The 23,960-nt window shown below is 42.7% G+C and overlaps 1 protein-coding gene across 5 annotated transcripts in view; it reads right to left on the reverse strand.

The window, feature by feature from the left end:
• The window catches only part of nrg2a (neuregulin 2a), a 113,203-nt gene that overhangs the window by 7,767 nt on the left and 81,476 nt on the right, over positions 1-23,960 (reverse strand). For 2 of the 5 annotated variants that reach the window (XM_064351774.1, XM_064351778.1), the window contains exons 5-9: positions 21,918-21,994; positions 9,954-9,977; positions 6,226-6,328; positions 4,380-4,503; positions 1,550-1,677 (exon numbers count right to left, since the gene is read on the reverse strand). In XM_064351774.1, the coding sequence (XP_064207844.1) occupies positions 1,550-1,677; positions 4,380-4,503; positions 6,226-6,328; positions 9,954-9,977; positions 21,918-21,994 (456 nt within the window). Of the gene's footprint in view, positions 1-1,549; positions 1,678-4,379; positions 4,504-6,225; positions 6,329-9,953; positions 9,978-21,507; positions 21,576-21,917; positions 21,995-23,960 lie in introns of all 5 variants that reach the window. The other 3 variants (XM_064351775.1, XM_064351776.1, XM_064351777.1) reach the window with 3 other exon arrangements.

Raw genomic sequence — 23,960 nt, forward strand, 5'->3', positions numbered from 1 at the left:
AAAAAGCCCTCATTTTTTCAAAATCATAAGCTCTGTCCACAACCACCAGGGGGCGCTCACCAAACTGCATTGACTTCAGACAGCAGAGACCTAAAGGTGAGCTGTGGTTAAAAATGCACAGATAATATCATGTACAAGCATGAACAATTTGGCTCTCCAAACCACATCCACCGTAGACTCTTCACTCGATCTTTGACCCAAAACGATACGGGTGTAGAACACAAACCACACATCGATAAACACTCAGGAAGGTTTTCTGTGGGAGGGAACATTTTTTTTCATTGTGATATGAAAGCCTCCCAAGCTAAGAGCAGTATTATTATGAGCAGGTTAATTATCTGTCCATCCTCTGATGAACCAAGGAATTGTCCTGACTGGCTGAAAATCTGACATCCACTGGAGTCTGGATTCAGGCCTAAAGGAAATCATTTGGATTGCTTAGATGCATGTGTGCATACTAGACACTGGACTGGACATAATTTTGAAACATCAAATTTTAATTTGGGACATTTAAAGTTTAAAGTTCCGCCTTAAACTGGTGAAAAGGAGAGTTTGTCATCCGGACATGTGGATGTTCGATATATGAGTCAGAGGTCTCCTGATAGACATGACAAAGGAATAGCATACCGTGTGCAAGCAATCAGCATTTCAACCTCATCACTGGAGGGGAACCACAGGGGCACATTGCCACCATGGTTAAATGCCTCATATCAAACTATCACATTATCACAGAGGTGAAGACAGGGACCTGCACGGCCTCCAACACAGTCAGAGCTCTGGCTACTTCCTCAGTGTGTGATGCCATCCAGACCATTTTCTGTGATTGGTCAAATGCATTGTGTCACTTGAGATTGTGGTTGTGATAGAGTGGGTGTCGTTACCAGAGCCCCAGATTTTATAATGTTCTTTATGACAACGACAAGAAAGGTTTACCTCTGATTGGATGTAACCAGTGCTGAGCAGGGGCTTATTCAACGGGCGGAACATTCCGGTATGTTCCAAATGTTCCATCTATTGAGCAGGAGGATCACTCAGTTTTGCAGCACGCCTCAGGAGATGGACTGTGGGTGTTTTAGGGGGGCAGGAATGCTGGCTCGAAGAGGTTTGTGTGGGGTAACGTATTGCAATGAGTTACAGTGCGTAAAATGTTTTGGCGTTCTAAACTCCACGCTAAGATTTCCTCTGTGACTGCAAGAGCGGTTAGGGCAGTGACAACCAACCCTGTTCCTGGAGATCTACGGTCCTGTAGGTTTTCACTCCAACCCTGACAAAGCACACCTCATTCAACAGCTAAAGGTATGCATTGAGCTGCAAATGAGTAGAGTAGGTACGCCAAATTAGGGTTTAAATGAAAACCTACAGGATGGTCAATCCCCAGGAACAGGGTTGGTTACCACAGGGGTAGAGGTGTGCTCACAATGAACAGGTTGGTTACATCACCAGAGAGCAGGGTTGGCCAATCCCCAGGTACAGGGTTGGTTACCACTGGGGTAGGGTGTGCTTACTGTACAATGAACAGGTTTGTGACATCACCAGAGGGCAGGGTTACCTGTGATTGGACGAGTGAGCAGGGGTGGATGAGTGGTGGGACCTGGAGTTCGCTCGGCTGCCGGGGAAGGAGGTCTCTGCCGCGTGCCGAATTACCCGCTCGGTGGCCGGGACGTTCTTCGAGATGTACTGCAAAAGAGGAGAGCTGGGTTTAGACAGGCTGTGAAGGTCTCAGAGGATTGTGGGTAATGTAGGCCCATGTTTCTCAAACCTGGTTCTGATTGCCCACTCCTGCTATCTTTGCCAGCTATTATTCCAGTAGAACACTGACCCTTAAATTCTCGGCAGTGTGAGCAAGATATTAGTGTTATAGAACCCAAGGTTGCTCGGAACGTAGCAGGTCATAATGCTTCTAAAGCCAATCAGAGCAGCGTGAAGGTTCTTTGGTAGCACGGGGTGGTGGAATGTTAAGCTTGCATGGTCTGATTTCCGCATAGGGCAGCGTGCCTTACAGACGGAGAAAATGTTTCTGCAAACAAACGAGATAGTGCCGTGCTCAAAATGTCTTGAGACCACAGTTTCTAGCGCTTTGAAGTGAGACGTGAACAGTACTGCAATCTTCGACAAAAAGCACATCAAAGGCTGTGCTTCACGGGCAGCCGAGGAAGTTTCGGCGAAACACAAAAAGGCAGCGATCCACTCTCGCAGAGTATCTCCATTAACGCATGGTATGGAAGCACAGCGCTGCACGAAAGGAGCAATTTGGAGAGTTGAGAGAACGGGCAGCCAAAACGATTGGCTGTGATTTACCCCCTATTTTGTGTTTATATTTCAGAGGAAGGTAAGGCCATTAATATCACCTCTGACTGAAAATCCCATTTTCAGCCCCTCCCCCCCTGGCAAACGCCATGGATCCCTGAAAATGAGCGTGGCCCGTTTCCAGAACAGCACTTACCCTGATGCTGTCTGGACTACCCGCTGCATTCCAGGCCAACCTGCATTGTGCCCTAATCCTACCAGCACTGCCATTTTAACTGCTTTAACAAACAAACTTTGCCCTTTATGTATATTTACCGCATTCGTCAAACTTCTGGAAGTTTTTCAAGAGAGGCCATCCACAATATTTCTTGCCAAGCATTGTCAAAAAACCAAAATACTTGTTGATAATATCTTGAAGGTATATTCCACTCTTGCATTTTAGCAAAAACTCTCACATAGATTTCACTGCTTTTGCTGATAATCTTTTTGCATTGATACAGCTTGGAATTTCCTGAAGTGGTTGACATTAAGCACCTTGCTCAAGGATACTAGAGCATTTTCACCTGGGCATCAAACCTACAACCTAGAGGCTGTAAGCGCAACCTAACCGTTATGCTACACTGGTGTATATGTGACATCACACAGAAAGGCCTTCTGGGAATGACAGCTGTGGATAAAGTATGCATTAACATTTTTTTAGAGCAGGTTTGTTTTTTCATTGTTTTATGTCAGTGTTCTACAACTCTATTGCTTTCAATTATCAGGTGTGACTGTTACATCAGAATTAGAATGTTCAGTTAAAAACATTCTAATCATATTTGTGATCTTACACCTTAAAGGTTAATGCAATACAATTTTTCCCAAGTATGTGGGCATGCAAGACATTCCTAAGCATGCTTATGTAATGCACTTGGGTTTTAGAACTTTATATCAATTACATAAAATTCAGAGCTTGATACATCAGCCAAAACCTTAGTAATTTAAGGTAATATGTGAGTATGATTTTTGAAATGCAGTATGAAAATGCAGCTTAAATTTCATTTAACTACTTATGTACTATTTTAAATGTTGCATAACTGCCCTCAGTGTTAATGTACCTCCCCCTGCATTAAACTAATTTCTCTGTGCAAAACACTGCCCAGCATCTGCAGTCTTAAATAATCAGGCTGAATGTAACACATAACGTTGCTTGTAAACATTGCTGTCAATCACCGTCTGTGCTTAATTAGTGGTAATTGCTTCATCAACATAAATGATGGGGGTGGTGTAATTGCTTGACACGTGGCTTCACAAAAAGGGTATTGACCTACTGTTGGCGGAGGACTGGAGAACATGCTAGAAAACAAGTGGAGACACAGTGGAGACCCTAGCTATAACTAACCCCATGACAGATTTTCAAACCTGAATGTTGTTTCATTTGGATTACAGCCATTGACTAATTGAGGTCCTGGTTTGAACTTTTTCCGGTCATATTTTTTTAAACAACACGGCTACATTGGCAGAAGCTGAGAAAGCAAACTGGTATAGCTGGTCCTGGAGGGCTCTAGGGTATGTGGTTTTACTTTTCACCTTACAATAAGCAGCCAATCCCCAACCAGGTAACCAGGTGAGGTTAAGTAACTGTGTGATCAACAGCTTGTATTGATCAACAAAGCATTAAGCATTAAGTAAATACATTTCAGAAAGTCAGTGACCATTTTGGCCTTAAATATGACATGCAGCTTTGCTTTAAGAATGAGGCACAGCTTCGCCAAGCAAACAACAATGACAACAAAACGTGAGCATGACGGCGCAAGGGCAGAATTTACGACACTTCCACAATATGGTCGGAAAATTGTATGTAGGATATTTATCATATATTACCCATCACATACTAAAAGTATGCACTAAACAGTACACAGTATGCTAAGCAGAAAGTACATAATTTGAGGACACGGTAGTTCGGTGGCCGATTCAGACACCGCCCAGGAGTGAGTACTCCTGCCCTAAACCGGGAAAGAGAGTGGCATGTTGGGATAGAAACTGTGCTTCTTTGGGATCGATCTAGGAATGGCTCATAACATTTTGTTTTCCTGATCAATCATTCAGCCCATCAAGTAATCAGTCAAGCAGTCGGCCAAATACAAACTCACATCTACCATAGGGATCTCTTCTGGGCCCGGTCCAGGATGGTTGGGTCCGTTAGCCAGGGTTCGAGAGGGATGGTCAGCACACATGTTCTGTCGCAGGTGACTGTGCATTTTTTTCCTCTGCTTCCTAAAGAGATAAAACAGGAGTAACATCCCGAAGTAACACTGCAAAGTAACACTGCAGGACAGTAACATCCAAGTAAAAACCTACTTTAATATCCCACAGCACTACTCTACCATTAGCACCCAGCGGTAACACCCAACAACATCCCCACAGTGCCCCCTTGCAGTAACACCCAGCACTAACATCCAAAAGTGCTGTAACACCCAACGATAACACACAATTACATCAGCAGTAAAAATCTACCTTAATAGCAACAAACACACCAGACAGGAGGACATTAATATCAGTTATCTAAACCGTCTTGCTCTCAAACAACACAAAGTCATTCCCCTGGCCACACTGCATTATAAATACACTATTCAGATACTCTACATGGAGGTCCAGATGTGGGCAGGGCACATCTGGCGACTTGATACATTAACTCTTGCAGTCCCCTGGCTTCTGCATCTCTATGCAATATGCAGTGTGAAATGATGATGTCATATTAGTTCTGAGATGGGTGTGTAAATTGCCTGATCAGAAATCAGTGATTACACAGCTGTTCCAAAGCGCTGTCATGGCTTCAATGTGAGTGGCCAAAAGTGTGTGTGTGTGTGTGTGCACGTGTTTGTGTGTGTGTGTGTGTGTGTGTGTGTGTGTAAAAAAACATGTGTGCGCATGTTTACATGTATGTCTGAGGTTTCACATGCGTGTGAAAGGCGAGCTGGGTTTTTGGCCGACTGACAGTCACGAAAGGCCCTCTTGTGTTTGTGTAAATCCTACGCTAAGTGTTTACATAATGACAGGCAAGCCAGGACAGAGACGGGCCTGAGCAGCAGAAGAGCCACATCCTCCTCTGCTTCACTGCCAAACACAAGCCTTACAGAGGTGCATTATCCCCACGGCCTTACACAACCTGTACTTAACGTATCATCCATTCACACAGCTGAATATGCACTCATACTTCAGGCTATGTATCCCACTCGAATGCACAAAATGAGCACCCAACCTGAGATAAAATGATAACACTAAGTGATTTGACCTTACTGCTTAATGCTAACAGCCACATCACCCTGCTAAATGGCAGAATCTTAAGTAAGTCTAGGAAGAGGGGTGGGGGGGGGGGTATGCAGCTTTTTGTTTTTACCTTAGAAGCTGCAATTTAAAACCAGAAGTAAATTCAATCATAAGAAATCAGGTAATTTGACTGTGCGATGTACCGCTTTGATAAATTGAGCAGCACAAAAAGCAGTGCTGGGCACCACAGGATCTGTGTTCTGATGGGAGTTATACTGCATCTGAACGCGGAGTCAGCAGGCCTGCGGGGGGTAGTTTTCCCTCTGAACCAATCAGAAAGAGATTTTATCTAACAATATACAGGATGCCATATCAGGGTTCCGACTCTCTGTGGTCATTTAAGAATATTATTATTATTAGTTGTTGTATTATTATTATTAGTTGCAGCAGTCATAAAAGTAGTTGTAGAAGTAGTCGTAGTAGTGGCAGTAGTAGTATCAGTAGCAGTAGCAGTAGTAGCAGCGGTACAGTCGATCTGGTCCTGACAGAAGAGTACAGGCTCAGAAGCTCCAGATTCAGTAGATCTTCCATCACACAACTAACCCAGTTGTCAGAGCTGAAGTTGTAGTACCAGCAGTATGTATTTAAACCTGCAATGATCCAGCCCTGAGACCAGTTCCGTAAGGACCACTGCCCAGTTCTCTCCACCAGTCCTACTGTTGCACTCACTTGGTTTTGCAGTAGGCGACCACGCACACGATGCCCACCACCAGCAGTGCCACGCAGATGCCCGTCACTGTCAGAACTCTCTTCTGGTAAAGCTCCTCCGCCTCTGTCAACAGCAACACAAAAAACACCGCCTCAGTACCTCGAACCCGAGACTCCAAACCTCCACTAACCCCATCACCCGCTCCCCCCAAAAAGAAAACACTGCCTCAGTCTTGTACCCCAGACACTGAACCTCCACCATTCCCAGCTATGACGGAAAAGTGGAATCCATCTCTGAACTTGTGCGTGTCGGGCAAGAGGCTCCGATACGTCACATGATCCCTGAGAGGATTCCGATTAATTAGCTGATCTGTTCACTTCCCTCAAATGCAATGCACATGTCTCTCTCTCTCTCTCTATCTCTGTCCTCATTTGACTTATATTCATTTTCACTTTCACTAAATTGTCATGTTGTAGGGCTGTCCTGCTGCACAGATTCACCGATCTCTAAACAATGTGGATGGCTCATCCCGAACACCGTGGCTTCCAGCTAAGCCCATCCACGCATGATATGGGTCAGTGGATCTGCGCATCGTCCGTGCAGCACCTGCATGACTGGATGGCTGCTGCAGTCGGAGGGACTCAGTGCGGCCCCCGTACTGACCGCTGCATCTCTCTTCACCTTTGTACCGCTGAGAAAAGTGTTCATCTTTGACACAGCACTCCTCTTCCCATCCCACCGACCTGCCATCACAGTTTAAAGACGTAGCACTAATGCTAATCCCACCGATCGTTACCGAATCTGTAGTTTGGGGAAGGTCAGGGACTTATCTGGGGTGCAGGGTACACCTCTGCGCCAAACGGGAGAAGACTTTTCAGTTAAAAAAGAAGAGCATGGGAATCAGCGCTCCCTCCAGAAGCCGAAACGACCAAATCCCGGTTAACACATAACGTTTTTAATTAGTTTTTTTCCACTGTACTGCTTTTGGTTATTATAAACCCCGCTGGTGAAAGAGATATTGGGCTTGCCTGCGCGCAACAAGAATAGCTGTTAATAAAGCCCAGTGGTAGAAGGGATACTTGGCCTCGGATTGTGAAGAAGGAGCCATATCTCAGCGGTACAAAGGTGTCGAGCTCCAGGATTATGCAGCGCTAATGAGAAAGCAGAGGCATTAGCCTCGAACCTGGACAGAGCGCGCTGACCTGCGACCCTCTCTCCGTGGACTCCCCCCCCTCCCCCCCGAGTAACCAGGGGGGGTCACAGCCCGTCCTGTAAGGGGGGTGGGCTGGCAGTGGGGGGTGGGGGGGGGGTTGCAGCCTGTTCTCAATTTCTTAATTAGCCCAGTCATTTTCCCAGCTGGGGAAAGAGAAAGAAGGCTTGCAGTCGAGGCCCAGAGGTGTGTCTCAATGCACAAATGTTTTTAACTTCGCACAAGAAGGAAAAAGCCTGCGCAAACGTATGACAGCTGATTAACTAACCGGTCCAATTAAGCTGGGGTAGGTGGAGTAGTGCCTGGGACACAAACCAGAGGTTTGAGGTTAATGCCCCTGGCCTTCCTGGCTGTCGTCTCTGTGAAATTATTGACTACGGTCTGCTTTTGTAGCCAAATCATTTGTTTCAGGTCAGGGGTCCTGAGGGGTTGGCTCTACTTCATTCACAAATGTATCTCAATCATGTAATGGTTGTTCTGAGGGCAAGGGGTGAAGGGGAGCATGTTTAAACATGAAAGTGTCATAATGCTGTGCATGTGTACACAGTAAAATTAAACAAGATGTCAGAACGCAAACACATTATTTGATTTTTTTCTCCCTGGGAAATGTTCCTGTGATCTTGGCCAGGTGTCATCTGAGCAGAGTTCCAGAGAGGCACTTGACTGACTGACTACTTGACTACTACCTAAAATGCACAGAAGTACAGAACTATGTGGTGACAAATGAAGTACCATTGCAAAATTGAAGTACACGAGAAAAAGTCTGCACTAAAACTCCCTTGATGTGTTCCTGAATAATACTAACAATGGCTTTATTCACACTTGTCTATCCGAGAGGTCCGAGCTATATGACACATATGTAAACTCAGACAAAGAATATAGCAGCGATCAACAAATTTTGTCACAAATATTACTAGTCAGCAAGTTTTCTTAACACATCTAGAAATGAAAGTTAAGATATCTTATTTACCACCTCTTTGGAGTTGATAGCCCAAACAATACATTCTAAATCTAACCAAGTTCATCTGAAGCCTCTGCCCAGACAGACCCCTCAAGATCACAGGAAGTTTCTAGGTGGGTGAGGTCTGTGTTGTTCAAATTTTTAGAAACAACCAAAACATAAATGATTATATATCAAATAGATCAGTATCAAGTCATAATAATCATCTTCTGGAAAATGTCCAATAGTCTGCAACAGGATATAACATGCATTGCTCAATTAAAAACAATAACCATTTCAAATGCAAATTAAATCAAACAGCAGAATTCAATCAAAGCTGAACATTTGTGTCTAGTTTTCAACCACAGTAAAAGTTATAGAGATCTTGTGGATGCAGACGGACCAGATCAGAAATAAAAGACGAAGAAGATGCAAAAGATGAAGAAGATGGGGGGTGAGAGGCAGTGTTGGTCACAGAGAGAGCGGAGTTCAACCTACAAGGCTGACACTGCATGCTCATTACAAGAGAGAAACAGCAGGGGGCGTGAGAGAGGCGAGAAGGAAGCAATCTTTCCCTTGAGTAGCGTTCATCTGCTTAAATGCAAGTGATCTGGCAGAATCTTGAACGAATCCCATTGCTTAAACAAAAAGAGCACCAAAACTCCTTCCTTAACGAACAGTTCCAGAGCAGATAAGGCAAGCGGTCTTGCACCTGTGCTAACTTCACACTGAATACCCCAGCCTGTCTGAATGCCCTATCTGTCTGACATTGAAAAAATAAATAGGAAATTACATTTATAGTCCATGTAAAAAAATAAAAAACCAAAAAAACATTCGAGCACAATAATATAATAGGCTATGCGTGTGAGAGTGTGCGAGTGTTTTAAAACCCATGGTTTAATAAGCCAATTATTTGCAACCACAGTAGATTTTGCTCTTGTGAAAGCCATACAATGTTTTGAAAGAACTTGATTGCCATATTGATTGACAGCGTGAAAGAGACTGTAGAGTGATTAAACTGATGAAATCGTTAACAATGGGATCGGATAATGGAACAAAATATTCTTAGAAAACAGAGTTTTAAAAGTGCTTACAAAATTCCTATTCATCCTAGGAATCATACTGTACTTAATATCCCTATATTAACTCTTTCAATCCAAGAAAATATAACTATATTAGTTTTAACAATATCTGTGAACTGAAATCACACCACATTGATTAAGCTCAATCCAAGCTCTCATTAGTATTTAAACTCATCCCAGGTGAATCCCTCGATCCTAAGAAATCATCCTGATGACTGCATTAACACTACCCTAGTCTGAACTCGCTCCAGTGTTAATAGAACACAATGCATAACACAGTAATGTATCCTACAAGAAAAGGCTGGGTTTCATGCAACATTCTAAGCGGGAAAGGGTTTGGTGTCTAAAATCTTCAACGACAGATTTCAACGATGCAAATCTTTGAATTAAAGGTTTTATAATCTTGCTGTTAATTTAGTTGTTAATGTCAGACCTCTCACATAGGAGCAGATGGAAAAAGGAAAATAACAAAAAGACAAAGAAAGTTTTATGAATCCAAAAGTGTTTTGTCCATACCCATGAATCCAATCCCAAGATGCGCTGTCAGGGTGGACAGTTGACAAAGGAAGAGGAAGAAACAAGAAGAAAAAAACAGTTTCAGAGAGAAACCTTCCAACATTCAAAACAGACGTGTGTGCGTGTGCGTGTGCGTGTGCATGTGCGTGTGTGTGTGTGCGTGCGTGCGTGTGTGTTTGGGAGAGAGAATGCGTGTGTGTGTGTGTGTGTGTATGATCAGTTTAAGGTCTTCAGGGATGCTAGAGCAGGTGCAGCCGTTAACACACAACACATGGAACAAGGCGTACAGACATTAGCGCTCACCATCCCCAAACACACACCACAGAGACCAACAAGCTTTAGATCATGCACAGCAATAACAGTCCCAATGATCAATGCCTAATTTACAACAACACATTTCTGGGTTAATATTTCACTTCTTTTGAATGGGTCGGTTTATGTGGCTGACATAAAAAAATTCACATTAGTTTACCAGTAAAATAAATCCAGCAAACATGTACATGCTAATTTCAATGATTTGCCTTCAAACAATGCATCAACATATGTTGAAGAAACTGTGCTATTGTTATTGTTGTGTTAAAAATCCCAGTCAAAACAGGGTATTGTAGTAGCTTTATGTGACTGACCCTATTAGTTTGTTATAGCTGTTGTTTATGTACCAGCCAATCAGTGTGCAGTTCTGTTTCAGTGAGTGCTAGCTCATATTTCAGTGCTGCATCTAGAATGTTCACAGTACAGGCTGAAACGTTTTACCAGCTGAGGTTTGGGTTGAGTACGTTAACAACCTATAGTGAGTATTATTTTTTAAAGTTTATTTTATTTATTTTCTCTCATTGAAGTAATTGGTGTAAGCTACTATACACTCACCGGCCACTTTATTAGGTACACCTGTTCAACTAATCGTTAACGCAAATATCTAATCAGCCAATCACGTGGCAGCAACTCAATGCATTTAGGCATGTAGACATGGTCAAGACGATCTGCTGAAGTTCAAACCAAGCATCAGAATGGGGAAGAAAGGTGATTTAAGTGACTTTGAACGTGGCATGGTTGTTGGTGCCAGACAGGCTGGTTTGAGTATTTCAGAAACTGCTGATCTACTGGGATTTTCACGCACAACCATCTCTAGGGTTTACAGAGAATGGTCCGAAAAAAATAAAATATCCAGTGAGTGGCAGTTCTCTAGGCGAAAATGCCTTGTTGATGGCAGAGGTCAGAGGAGAATGGCCAGACTGGTTCGAGCTGATTGAAAGGCAACAGTAGCTCAAATAACCGCTCGTTACAACCGAGGTATGCAGAAGAGCATCTCTGAATGCACAACATGTCAAACCTTGAAGCAGATGGCCTACAGCAGCAGAAGACCAACCCAGTACTAGCATAATACCTAAGTACCTAATAAAGTGGCCGGTGAGTGTATATCAGTATACAGTCGTTGCATTGTTCCATGAGAATCTCTAGCATCTCAGCTTACAGTTATTTTTCCATTAGCACTCATCCTGGGGAGCTACAGGATACGCTGGTTTTCGTTGTCACCTTAAAATCAGTAAACAATTCAGCCCCAGGAAGCAACGTGCGAGGAGCTGTGACTGCTCAATGGCTTTAATTTATCAATTCATCTCACAAAAAGAACTTACAGCCTCCGTTGTTCTCTAGAACCAGGGTTGCTGACCCCTCTTCTAGAAGGTGAGATGAATTATGGTTTATTCTGTAAATACACCACTGTAATGATGGATGTTTAATTACCGCACACGTTTCATTTCCCCCAAGCTAACACAAAATGTTTCCAGAACATTGGGGAAGATCCTGGCACGATTCCTATTTGATTGTTAGATAACGTCTTGGAACATTTATTTTTTTTAGCTCCAAACAAGTTCTGTCAAAGTCACAGAAAAAAAAAATGTTTCAGGTATGTTGCATACAAAAATTTTAAGAATGATCTGAATTAAAGTATGGAAATGGAAGATTTGTTTAATACTGTAAACATTTTCAATAAAAATTAATGGATACAACCATCAACCATGCAGTTACTTCTTTTCTCTTGAAAAAACAAAACAGACTATTCTAATGCTATTCCGTACAATTTCATACCCTTGTCCTTCAGTGGCAAATATCAAAATACTTCAACCAGATAAAGAGTAATTCTGTTGTTTCTTCACAACCTTAAATGGTCTTTCGAGCCAGATAGGGGATATCACCACAGAACCCAGATGACCTGGACATTTGGGGTCAGCCATTCCTTTTGGCAAAGTAGAACACCACCAACCTCTAGGACAGGGGTGTCAAACTGCACTCCAGGAGGGCAGCAGTGTCTGCTGTTTTTGATGTGCTTCATTATGAGGAATTCATTTTTTGGCTAATACCATGTTCTCAATCCCTCAATTGCACACAGATTGAAAGGAAGCCACATTTAGATTCCCCTGCTCTAGATCATACCAAGGCATGATATAAATATTGGGGCACATTACGAAAATGATACACCGTAGCTGCCAAATCATCTGCTCCAACTGAAATCCTCAATGCCATTACAATGCAAGAGACGCTTCAAGAGAATAAGCTCTACATGAGAACATGCAGCAACTAGCAGATGCAGTCAACAGCATTCTACCACAAGCAAAGTCAAGGTCTTCACCAATGTCCACTGACAGTGTAGATTAAGACAGAGTTGGGTAATTCCAGACCTTAGGGAGAATAACAACAGAGAGAACTATAGACAAGAAATCAACAAAGACCTCTACAATTCTAATCAGTTATGACCCTCTCAACTGCTGCTGCTGCTGCTGCTGCTGAATCTCTAGCAGGAGACAGAGAAGATGAAAATGTTTTGCCTACTGTGATAAAAAAAAATCACCATTTCCTAATTCAGTGCTCCAAGTTTACACAGGTTACCAAGAAACAAAAAAATAACTTGGTTAGAGCCAACAAACACCGCTGAAAGCATGGGAAGGGTCACTGCTCAGTTCTGAGTGAGGGCCAATTGCAATCAAGCAATGGAAAACACTTAGGGGCACTCCATGTGTTTGAACTGCGAAGAAACCGAAGAAATACATGCCTGACAAGTTTAGCAAGTGAAACACCCTACAACACTCCACAAGCAAGTACAGTAGCTAGGCTCTGCTGTAGCAAAGTAAAGTCCTATTACATATTGGTGACTATGTCTTGTAAACTTACGCCATTTTAAATGATAGTTCTCGACCATGTGGCAAGACATCAAAGCCACCAAAGGGAATTCAGAATCTTTTCAAATCTCTGCAGCTTAACTGAGAACATCAGACGAAATTCAAGCTTTCATACAAAAAGTTCAGTGGAGGTTCGCAAGGTTGCTGCTGCAGTCTTTCCATCACGTCTGGCTCCTATTGGTCATTAGCCGAGACTGCCCTCACGTACTGTATTCACCTCTATTGAGCTGGACTACTTAGGTTTGCCTGGCAGACATGCTGCCCAGACTAGGCTATGGTGTACCGGCAAATGTCCAGCAGCGCCAGTAGTCTTCTCCACAACATTATCCACTTACATTCTTCGGGTTACCAGATCTACCAAGCAGACCTTCAACACACATATATACACAAAATTCCCTGATAATAAATCAATTAAAATACTGTTGGATCCCCAAGTATTAAAGTTGTACCCAAAGAGTAAACCTTGAGTATCACAAATGGAATGGAAAGCACCAGACCCCAAAATAGCTGATCTGCCCCCTTCCACACTCGTGAGTTTAGCATTTTACATACTATCCATTTACACAGTTGGATATTCACTGAAGCAATTTAGGTTAAGTAGCTTACTCAGGGGTACAACAGCAACGTATTACCTGGGAACCTAACCTGCAGCCTTTAGCTTACAAGCCCAGTTCCCTACCCACCATTCTACACCATGACTAATTCAACTTCCACTTAAACTTATCAGAGAATGATGATCAACAGAAGGATTCTTAATGTCCCAGACTTCTGTGGCTTTCTCATGATTTTCTAGCAAATTCTAAATGCTAAAGCTGATCGGGGGGGTTGGATAGCTTTAAGCGTCTCCACATAATATTATCGATTCTCTTAGGCTCTTAAAACTATAATTTTTATGTCAGGCAGTTTGAGCAGTTTTATTTTTTTAAGCATAAGTTCACATTTTATTGGCATTCCTCGAATGTTCACCAGAAGAAAAGTACTACTTGCTGAGGATTGGGTTGGGTCCATGACTAAAGTGAGTATTATTTATATATCTACCAGTCTGTATCTGAAAAATTATTTTCTTCTGTAAAATTAATCATTCTGAGTTTGTACTGTCACTGTTATTTATTTATATCTATATAGTCTGCTGGCATTTCTGCTAGCACTGCTGCTAGTGGATTTCTCTTTTAGGATTGGGAATAGGCTCTAGATTGTCTGATGAATTGTGTAAATTGTATAAATATTTCACTATAATGACAGATGTCTAATTACTTCATGAGTTATTCCTTAGCTTTACTATTTACCTGACAATTACACTTGGTTGTGTTAGTTTTTAATGGAGTATTTCCTCCACTGAATATAATTTAATTAAATTCACCTCAAATAGCATTTAATAAACATGTTTTCTTTAATCTCCTCTATTAATAGAGGGTTTATTCTCTATGTCAGCGGTGTCAAACTGAATCTCAAGGGGATCGCAGTGTCTGTAGGTTTTTGTATTCCTTTCAATCATCTGCCAATTAAGGCCTTGAGAATAAGATGTGTGGATTCCTTAGCCAATCAATGACTTAACTGAAACACTTGAAAACACCCCAAAAACCAGCAGACACAATGGCCCTCCAAGACTGGAGTTTGACACACATGCCCTATATGTTTGTTGATCAACATTTACAGTATTTTATATTGTTATTATAGGCTGAATAAGCCTTGACATGCTATGCTAGATAATAAATGGCAATTTATTATTTATTACATCCATTATACCTGTATGTAAGACTTTATATACAGGTATAATGGAGTTACCACACAGGCGTAACTTAAACATCAAGTAATATTTCCCTCTGTAGGAGGAATGTGGAATGCCACAAAAGAGATTTAAGCAGTTCCAGAATATTGTGTAGTTCCTTCTTTCATTGGACAGCTGAGGCACTTGCCAATATACTTCAAATACACAGAGAAATCCCAGTGTGTATACTGAACAGTTGCATGGCTGATTTGACATTTTTGCTGGGGAGAGGTCCATAGATTGTAACTGATAAAAACAGCTGTAAAGCCTGGTTTCAATATACATATTTAAATCTTTTTCAGTCATAAGCTCAGAAATCTGCACTACACCACAATAATCTGTTTCTTTTGTCAGGCATGAGAACCAATTAATATTTACATTTCTGTCAACCAATATATATATTAAAATTAAAAAAACATCCTGAATACCCAACAAACACTAAATATAAACAATTTCACTCAGATTTTTGACTACATGTGCCTTTTTTTCTCCTCAACTCCCAGTGCAGTTGCGTTTCACATGCAAGAATTCAGAAAGTTCACAATTATTCCACATTCAGATTCTCAAACCCAGCAAAATAAGGAAGTAAAGGTCTCAGTCACAGGCTGATCTTACTCAGTTTGGCCACTCTGGAAGGTCCATGGGTAATCCTCAATATTGAAAAAATATTCCAGAAAAAGAAAGAAAGAAAAAACTTCCCAAAAATAAAAGAATCCACAAAAATGAAAATAAAATTTAAAAAAATTAAGGAAAAACGAAATTAAAAATTCCCTTGAAGATGCCAGCAGAAAAGGCAAAACAAAATTAACCAGTTGTAAAAAACCACGCGTGGAACTGCAGGAGCAAGTAGTGTCAATTATGGGCACTACAAAAAAAAAGTGCTTCCTCGGCGTGTTAACCGGCAGAGGCTGGACAACTGGCTTACGATAGCTATGATAACTGCATTGTTTGAATCCGACCCAGAATGACACAGCTCAAGCAACTTGGGAGTGGGGCTGCATGTTGGTCCACGAGGATTTCCAGCCTGAATGCATTAAAAATGCGACAGTAATTGGTGCTTCAGAAACTAAATTAAAGTCATGCATTAGTGTAACAGGGAGAAAACTATTGCATCAGCAGCAGGGGGCAATGCTGAAAATGCTGATGACTATAACAGAATGCAACTTCAGTAACCCCATTAAAAAAGACCCATTGATGTGGAAGCCCTGTTATATACCGTAGATTGAGAGGTATATTGGAAATGACACATTTTCTGGCTCGGAATTGGGCCTTCATAAATTCAGCAGGAGACTCCCAATTTCTATAAACACGCTTTTCCTTGCAACTTGATGTAAATTGGTGCACACCTGCTGTGGCTAAGTCTGAAAAAGCATCATACATTACAGGCCTGTTATTACCTGTGGTCTACCTATGTCAAAATGTCTCTAGCAGGGCCCTCCCTCTGCAGTAAAAAACAGGTTGCACCTTCTAAATCTAAGTCTGATTGGAACAAATTCCACCTGGTTGGCAGTAGCCCTAAATAGCCACTTCAAATGGACTCAGTGTCAAAGAAAGGTAAGATTTCCAAGAACTGTGAAGTGAAATCTATGGAAGTACCAGACGTTGAGGTCAGTGGACTTAACAGGGTTTTTTTAAAGTGGATTTTAAAGGAGGCTTCAAAAGATATCTTCAGCAGCTCCTTTTCAATGACTCTACAAAATTCCGCTTCCAAAATAAGACATTTTGCCAAACCGGATGTGATCCAACTTTTAGAAAACAGTTTGTCATGCTAAAAAACCGGTGAGCCCCAAATCCTTGACATCCTTAGACTGTGACATTTGTTGACCGTGACCAGGACGACCACAGTGATGAACATAGCAAGTCTTGACAGAGGTAAAAGTCTGCAGAGGTTCTCAACCTGGTTGATGATCAGATAGGAACAGGTTTATCAGCTTCCTGTAACTCATGCTAACTCTCCTTTAGCGAGCTGCTTTGCTAGTAGCCTGGCTCCGGGGAATGTATCAGAGGAGTGCACATGCCCTGTAGGGTTCAGTGTGCATCACAGTCAGTACAGTGGGGATGTGAGAGGGTCGAACATGCCTGCCTAGCCCTGCTCCTGGAGATCTACTGTCCTGTAGGCTTTCACTCCAGCTCTAATAAACCACACCTCATTCAACAGCTAGAGATCTAGCTGAGCTGCTAATTAGTAGAATCAGGTGCCAAATTTGTGTTCATATAAAAATCAACAGGACGGTAGATCTCCAGGAACGGGGTTGGGCAGCACTGTGGTAAAACACCAGGCTATTCCAAATTGGAAAAAAAAAAAACAGTTTTCTCCAGTATGAAATGGTACATACTGTACCATGGCATAAATAAAACAAATAATATTTGAAGTTATTCTAAATACATGTGTGGACGGGAACCAGCAGCATCAGGGGGCAGAGCATCATTTGCCGTGACATCACCCAGAGACGGAGAGCATCGGTCAAGGAAGCTGTTCTGAAGCCATCACGCACCAGCAGGCGCCTGCAGTCTGCTAGCACCAGCCGTGCAGGTAATATTCTGCGATGACGCAACGTCCGCTCAGCTCAGCAGGTAGGCTGCGGAGTGGGAAGAGCAGGCAGCTGGCAAGACTGCACTTTGAAGGAGGGTGGCGGCCGACTCACTCCTGAGCTGACAATATTGCAGTGGTGAGACAGGTCAACAGAAGTACAATTAGGAGCAGCCAGTTTTAGAGAACAGGAAATAACTGTGTCTGGAAAGATGTTAAAAATGTTGGAAGAAATGATGGAAAGGGAGAGGTGGAGCTGGGATTCCAAATAATTCATGTCTTTTTCTTTTTGTATTGTTCACATTAAAGCTTATGGACCGAAATGCCAAGCCAATTTCTAAGAGGGGAACAGTGTCACAAAGTAGCTCTTTCTTGACTTTTAGGTGTAAGAGACTGAACATGGAATGGATTGGATAAGTGCCATTGTTATCGCTATTAACATACTACATAACCGGATTTTTGAGAAGGGTCTCATGTCCAGTTCTTGGCCCATTGCAGAAAATGACTACAGTGTGGTGTGTCCTGGTCTCCATGGAGACTGCACCACAGGAGCAAGTGTATTTCGTCCAAAATGTCCAATCAGAACAAATGACTTGGAGCTGTAAAAGTGAAAAACCTTGAATGCAGTTTCCCCAGAGAACTATGGGAAATGTGTTTTTCTTTTTCTTTCTGTGGGTGCTGTAGCGAAGAAGACCAGGGTTGTCTGAGTCAAACCTCCTCCTGACAGCCGGTACAACGAACACGGGTCTGCAGAAAATCCCTCCTGTTGTCATGACAACACGCTGCCGGTAGCTCAGCTGACTAGCGCTGAGCATTGCAGCTTTCTTGGGGTTGTGGGGGGGGGGAGGCTTCACTGCAGTTTCCAATTGGTGTAGCAGAAAGCACCGTAGGAGCAGACCCTCACCTCTGTTCCAAAGAGACCGAAACGTTCACCAAGCGCAAGGCGCACATCTACTGTACTGTATGCTGTCAGCATACAAGTTAATATACAGCCTGTTTCTCACCTTTAAAGAGATCGTGTTCCCAGCACGAGGGGGAAAGAATGAAAGACCGTAACTTATTCCTTCCTCCTGCTGACTTACTGCAACAGCACACAGCTTGCTTATGTGCGGTGAAAACCTCAGCAGCAGTGGTCCTCAGGTGGTGGGAGGGGGGGCTGGGGACTGGGGGGTTAGATTCTCCACTAACTCTGGGAGCGTTGCTGTTGGTCATCGAGGTAAACCCACACTGGTCAGTCACATTTGGAAACCTTCCTTGCACCTTTGCTCAGAGAGCTGACTCAGCTTGATTTTATTTAAAAATTAATTCAGGGTAATTATCTTTACTCAAGGCTGAAACAACACTGAACCAGGAAGGACTAGAACAGACAGCTTTCTGGTTATAAGCTGGAAAGGAGGGGTGTCGCTCTGTAACATGTCTCTTATGGTAAATATACAGGTTCCCCAAAACAGCTTTCTGGCTGTGACCAATGCGTGAGACTCATTACCTGTTATCTGAATTTGTGTGAGGGTCTTAAAGCACCTGCTCCTCTCGAGGAGGACAAGCATGCGCACGTATGGAACGGATTTAACAGCTGCGCCAACCTCCCACAGAGCGTCCTGACCATTTTATGGCAAATGCATTTAATGTGAAACATGAAGATAAGGGACCCTCCGCAACTTTGAAATGTAATATCTTCGGGGGCCCTGGCTTTATAGCAAAAGCTCACCACAGAGACACGGATACACTCAACGTTGTTTAAATACTCAGCCAAACTGACGTTCAGTTTTCTTTCAGTCCCTGTGGGAGAGCGATGCAAAGACCGAGCGTGTCCGCGCACGTGTGTGTCCGTCCCTCGCTTTAACACAACGGACAACCGAGAAAGAATACCACTGAGGATCTTTCCAAGTCCATAATCTTTGGCTACAGCTAATAGTTGACCAATCCCCTCTTGAGTGTCACAGCAACTTGATTGAATAAGCAGCTCAGTTCAGCAGTCACTGATTGGACGAACCTCTCAGCAACAGCGTTCAGCCAAGGCTGAGTCCAGTATTCTCCTAGGCCCGTTTCTACGGTCATTGGCAGGTGATGCTGATCGACAGTGCTGGCTATGGGCAGCTCCTTGACTTTCAAACGCCTACATGCGAATAACTGGAATCTGATACACAGATTGCAACTGAATACATTATGAATTCTTGGAACTTTATGCTTGGTGGGCTATGTCTGGACCAATCCCGCAAGGAAATAAGGGCTTTCTGGGAATCTCCATGGAATATGGACATGTTGTTAACTAAGAGACATTTACTGTACCTCAAGAACACAGTGTCATCAACATCACTCTTGTGGGGGCATGTTGGTTCCTTTAACAATATTATGCATGCCAAAATATATGTGTCACATTATGCAACTGCTCATATTGAATATCCATTGTCTAAAGTTCAGAATTCCTGCCAGGAATACCAGAATAAAAAAGAAAATATACAAATTTTTGTGTCAGCACTGTTTCCATGGAAGAATTTTTCCATGAAGGGGTTTTCACATGAAAGCGATGCTATGAAGGAAAGAGCTGGACATTTAAATAACTTTTGACAATATAAATGTCTAGAGGGACTGATTCTAAGGGCACCAACTGACAGCTTGTCAACACAAGACACTTAATCTACTTAACAAATCAATAGACAATTACAGGGTATAAATTTGAAGCCATGTTTTTCAAATGTTTTCTGTATGACAGTCTTCACCAGAAAGTAAGGTGGCTGGGTATATGAAGTTGAATAAAAATGAAAAAGATTTTCTACCGTTATACAGATTGCAACCTTATGAACTATATATAAAGATTGTTCCAGAGCTCTCATCTTCTGTTTATTTTTTTATTTTTAAATGATGTAATGTGACAGGTGTTATGGAGCATTATGGCCTTGATTCAATAAAGATCTCTCATTACACACCTCTGGAACTTTTATGCCAAACATGACTAATTACTTCTGATGAGTACTGAACATGCAAACACGTGATTGTGATGAAAAAGATATCAGCACTTGAATTTCACAGTGAGTCATAGATCTGGACAGATATTAATCAAATAGAAAACTAGTGAACCTTGAGTGAAATAAAAACGTTTTGGTGGATTTCTCAAAAGGGAGTTGTCTGTATTGCTGAACGTCACTGCTAAGGTTGATTATCGATGTGTCTGGATGTCTACATTTTTTCAAATGTCATGGCACGCCATACAAAAGTGCCGCTAAGTGCTGCTAAGTACAGCGAGACATGATTACATAAACAGAAGTGCATGAAGCTAATTACTTTAACATGTAAGCGCTGTGTATGCATTTTCCTAGCACGTCCCCAGCTCTGCAAGCCTGAAGCTGATGAACATTCCAGAATGTTTCTCAAGTGGAACAGTATGGTGTTTAAAGTTCTTGAAATTCGCTATAGCGGTAGGCTTAAACCCAATGTATACTTTGTCGCACGACCAGTGTGTGACAGAGCATAAATCAGGCTTTAGAGGACAAATGTTCCAGAATCATGCTACAGTAAGCGTGGCATGTAAATATGTGACTTTGATGTGAAACAGGTATATATTTTAACTACAACAGTGAGGACCAATAGATGTTGTATGAATGGGAAATTCTGTTCAAATTAACATGCTGTACTTTTGCTGGCAATCCAACAAATACATTTCCACTATGTTGCAAAAAGTGATTCGATATTAAAACAGACCACATTCAGGTTTAGTGTCTCCTTGGTGCACAGTTAAATTTTAGATACACTTTCATCTTTCCAATAAATGGGTTAGTTTTCATTTCAACACATGCAATTGCTTATATCCATCAAAAGCAAACAACATGCTTTACTGATTATATTGACTGTATTTACACATATTGTAAGACGCTCATACATTTTACATGTGCTGTAGGTATATTTAAATTGTGCTCAATGTATTACAGTTACTGAACAAGGACATAACAAACAAGTCAACAGACAAAACAAATGCTCTGACAGAAAGACAACACGAAGGCATGCAGCGGTGTTTTCGGATGCGTCCATGCAACCTCCAAGACAAACAGGCAGGAAATAGAAATAAAGGAAATATGAACATACGGTAGGGGTAGGATTTGATAGCCATAACGTAGGTTTGACAGCGATCACCAGTAAAATCAATGGGACACCTGAAGTAGGGAAACAAACCAGAGAGAGAGAGAGAGAGAGAGAGAGAGAGAGAGAAAGAGATTGAGAGGGAGAGCATGAGAAAGAAATAAAGAGGAATAGATGAAAGAGCAGACAAAAGACAAAAGGGAGAGAGAGCAGGGAGAGAGAAAACACAGAATTAGACCAGAGAAAACCCAAACCCCCCAGATAGTAGAAATAAAGTGATCCCACAGGAAACACCACTGCGACACCCTGCTGGTCAGCCAGCCAATCACAGCTCTCCCCCTTGACCAGCGATTCTGACCTCCTGAGGGAGCTGCAGGCGGTTCCTTAATTGGGTTTTTTTGGGTGGGTGAACATACTTTTATAAGGTTTGGGCATGTATAACCGCAGCGGCTGTGTCTGCCGGCACCGTGGGCCAAAGTAATCAGGCGGACATCTGAGGGAGGAAAAGGGGATCAGTGACAAAAAATACAGGAAGTGAAGAATCATCACCATCTTCTGCCCCTAAAGACACCACAGCGCAGGATGCTTGGATCAGCCTTTACCTGGAACAAATGTCATTTCAGCCTGTTGAACGTCAGCTTATTACCTTGGACAATCATTATTAAACATTCTGTCATTGTTGTTATTTTTGTTGTTGTGGTTGGCCCTTGAATTTCTCAGGAAAGCCCGTTCTTTAACAGTGTAGTACTTGCCAGTAAGTTGGCCTGAATTATTTTGAAATAAGTGAGACGTAGTTTCCCAGTTCTGGTCAGAATGGCACTTCTTCTATGGTTCCTGACCTTTGACCTCAGATTTGACCTCCCCATGCCATGTCACTGCTGGATGACCCACACAGAGCACCCTCATACTAGGCAGAACAGCCAGACAAACTCATAGCAGACGACCGTGGGACGGTAAACTAATGGGGGGCCTCTCACCTCATACGTGATTTGGAGGGGCACACTCTCTATCTCTCTCCCTGTCTCTCTTTCTCTCCCCCCTCTCTCCCTGTCCCTCTCTCTCTCTTCACTTCTCTCTGCCCCACTCCCTATTTGCTTGTGATCTTTCATACCCACACACTGACACATACCCACAAACACATGCCCATACACAAACAAACGCACATAAAATGCACAAAACAAACAGGCCCATCCATATACAACACACCCACACACAGCTGCAGCAATAGTTTATGAAGCCATATGGGCGGGTATAATTTTTGATTTCGACATTTAGCACTCAGTGACAAGCGCCGTGCATGCTTGCGTGTGTGTGTGTGCGCGCGTGTGTGTGTGCATGTGTGTGTATGTATGTGCGTGCATGTGCGTGCATGCATGGGTGTGTGTGCATGGGTGTGTATGTATGCGTGCATGTGTATGTGTGTGTGTATATGTGTGTGTGTGCATGTGTGTGTATATGTGTGTGTGTGCATGTGTGTGTTAATGTGTGTGTGTGCATGTGTGTGTATATGTGTGTGTGTGTGCAGCTATGTGCTTCAGGATCAGCCATAGAAACAGCACCAAAGTGCCGGGCAAATAAGGACAGAGCCGAGGGGCGGGGCCAATAAGCGTGAAAAACAGAGAGGCAGGGCCTCAAACCCAGCAGCGCCTCAAAACCGGCCAAGCAAGAAGAGGCTCTTCCTTTGGGGATACACAGATCAGCTCCTTTGCCCTCTCTCTCTCTCTTTCCCTCCCTCCCACTCTCCCTCCCTCGCTTTCCCCGTCTGCACAATCTAGAGGGACTAAAAATAAAGAGAATAAAATGTACATTTCTTCACATTCTAATTTAAAGCGCCTAAAAGCATTACATTTTTCAAGAAGCTGTTGTCAGGAGGAGTCACGGTTTCACGTTGATGGTGAAGTTCTAGCATTTCCCCTTCAGCCACAGAAGATTCAGATCTATGCTGGACACCTGTCCACTTAATTGAATACCCCACCACAACCTCATCATGTCTATTATTAAACTCATATTACATTTTTTCTTCATTTCAACACTGTATCAACTGTCCACAGTCAGATCTCCCAGGATGAACTCTGACTTGTGTGTTCTGGGATTTACTGAAGGTCCCATTTGCACTTCAGATGCAAACTATAAGATGACGGCCAGTAGGATGAACTCTTTCCTCTAAACCGAATGGTCCAGTGTTCCAGTAGAATAACGTAGGAGGCCTCATACTTAATAAGTGGGCACCAAGCCACCTACCCTGCATCTGATTGGCAACACGATCTCTTGCCTTTCCTTAACACTGATTCCCCAGCCCATTACTGCATATGAGAAACCGACTTCTCACTTTACCTACTTGGTTAACTGACTAAAAGGTCAAACAAATAACAAGGACCTACAACCCAAATCAAGAGCAAGAGCCTGGGTCTACGCAGCTGAACCAGGTCTTACTTCACCGCAATCCCTGTGGACCCAAC

This window comes from Anguilla rostrata, chromosome 9, assembly GCF_018555375.3.
Source record: "Anguilla rostrata isolate EN2019 chromosome 9, ASM1855537v3, whole genome shotgun sequence".
Lineage (NCBI taxonomy): Eukaryota > Metazoa > Chordata > Actinopteri > Anguilliformes > Anguillidae > Anguilla > Anguilla rostrata.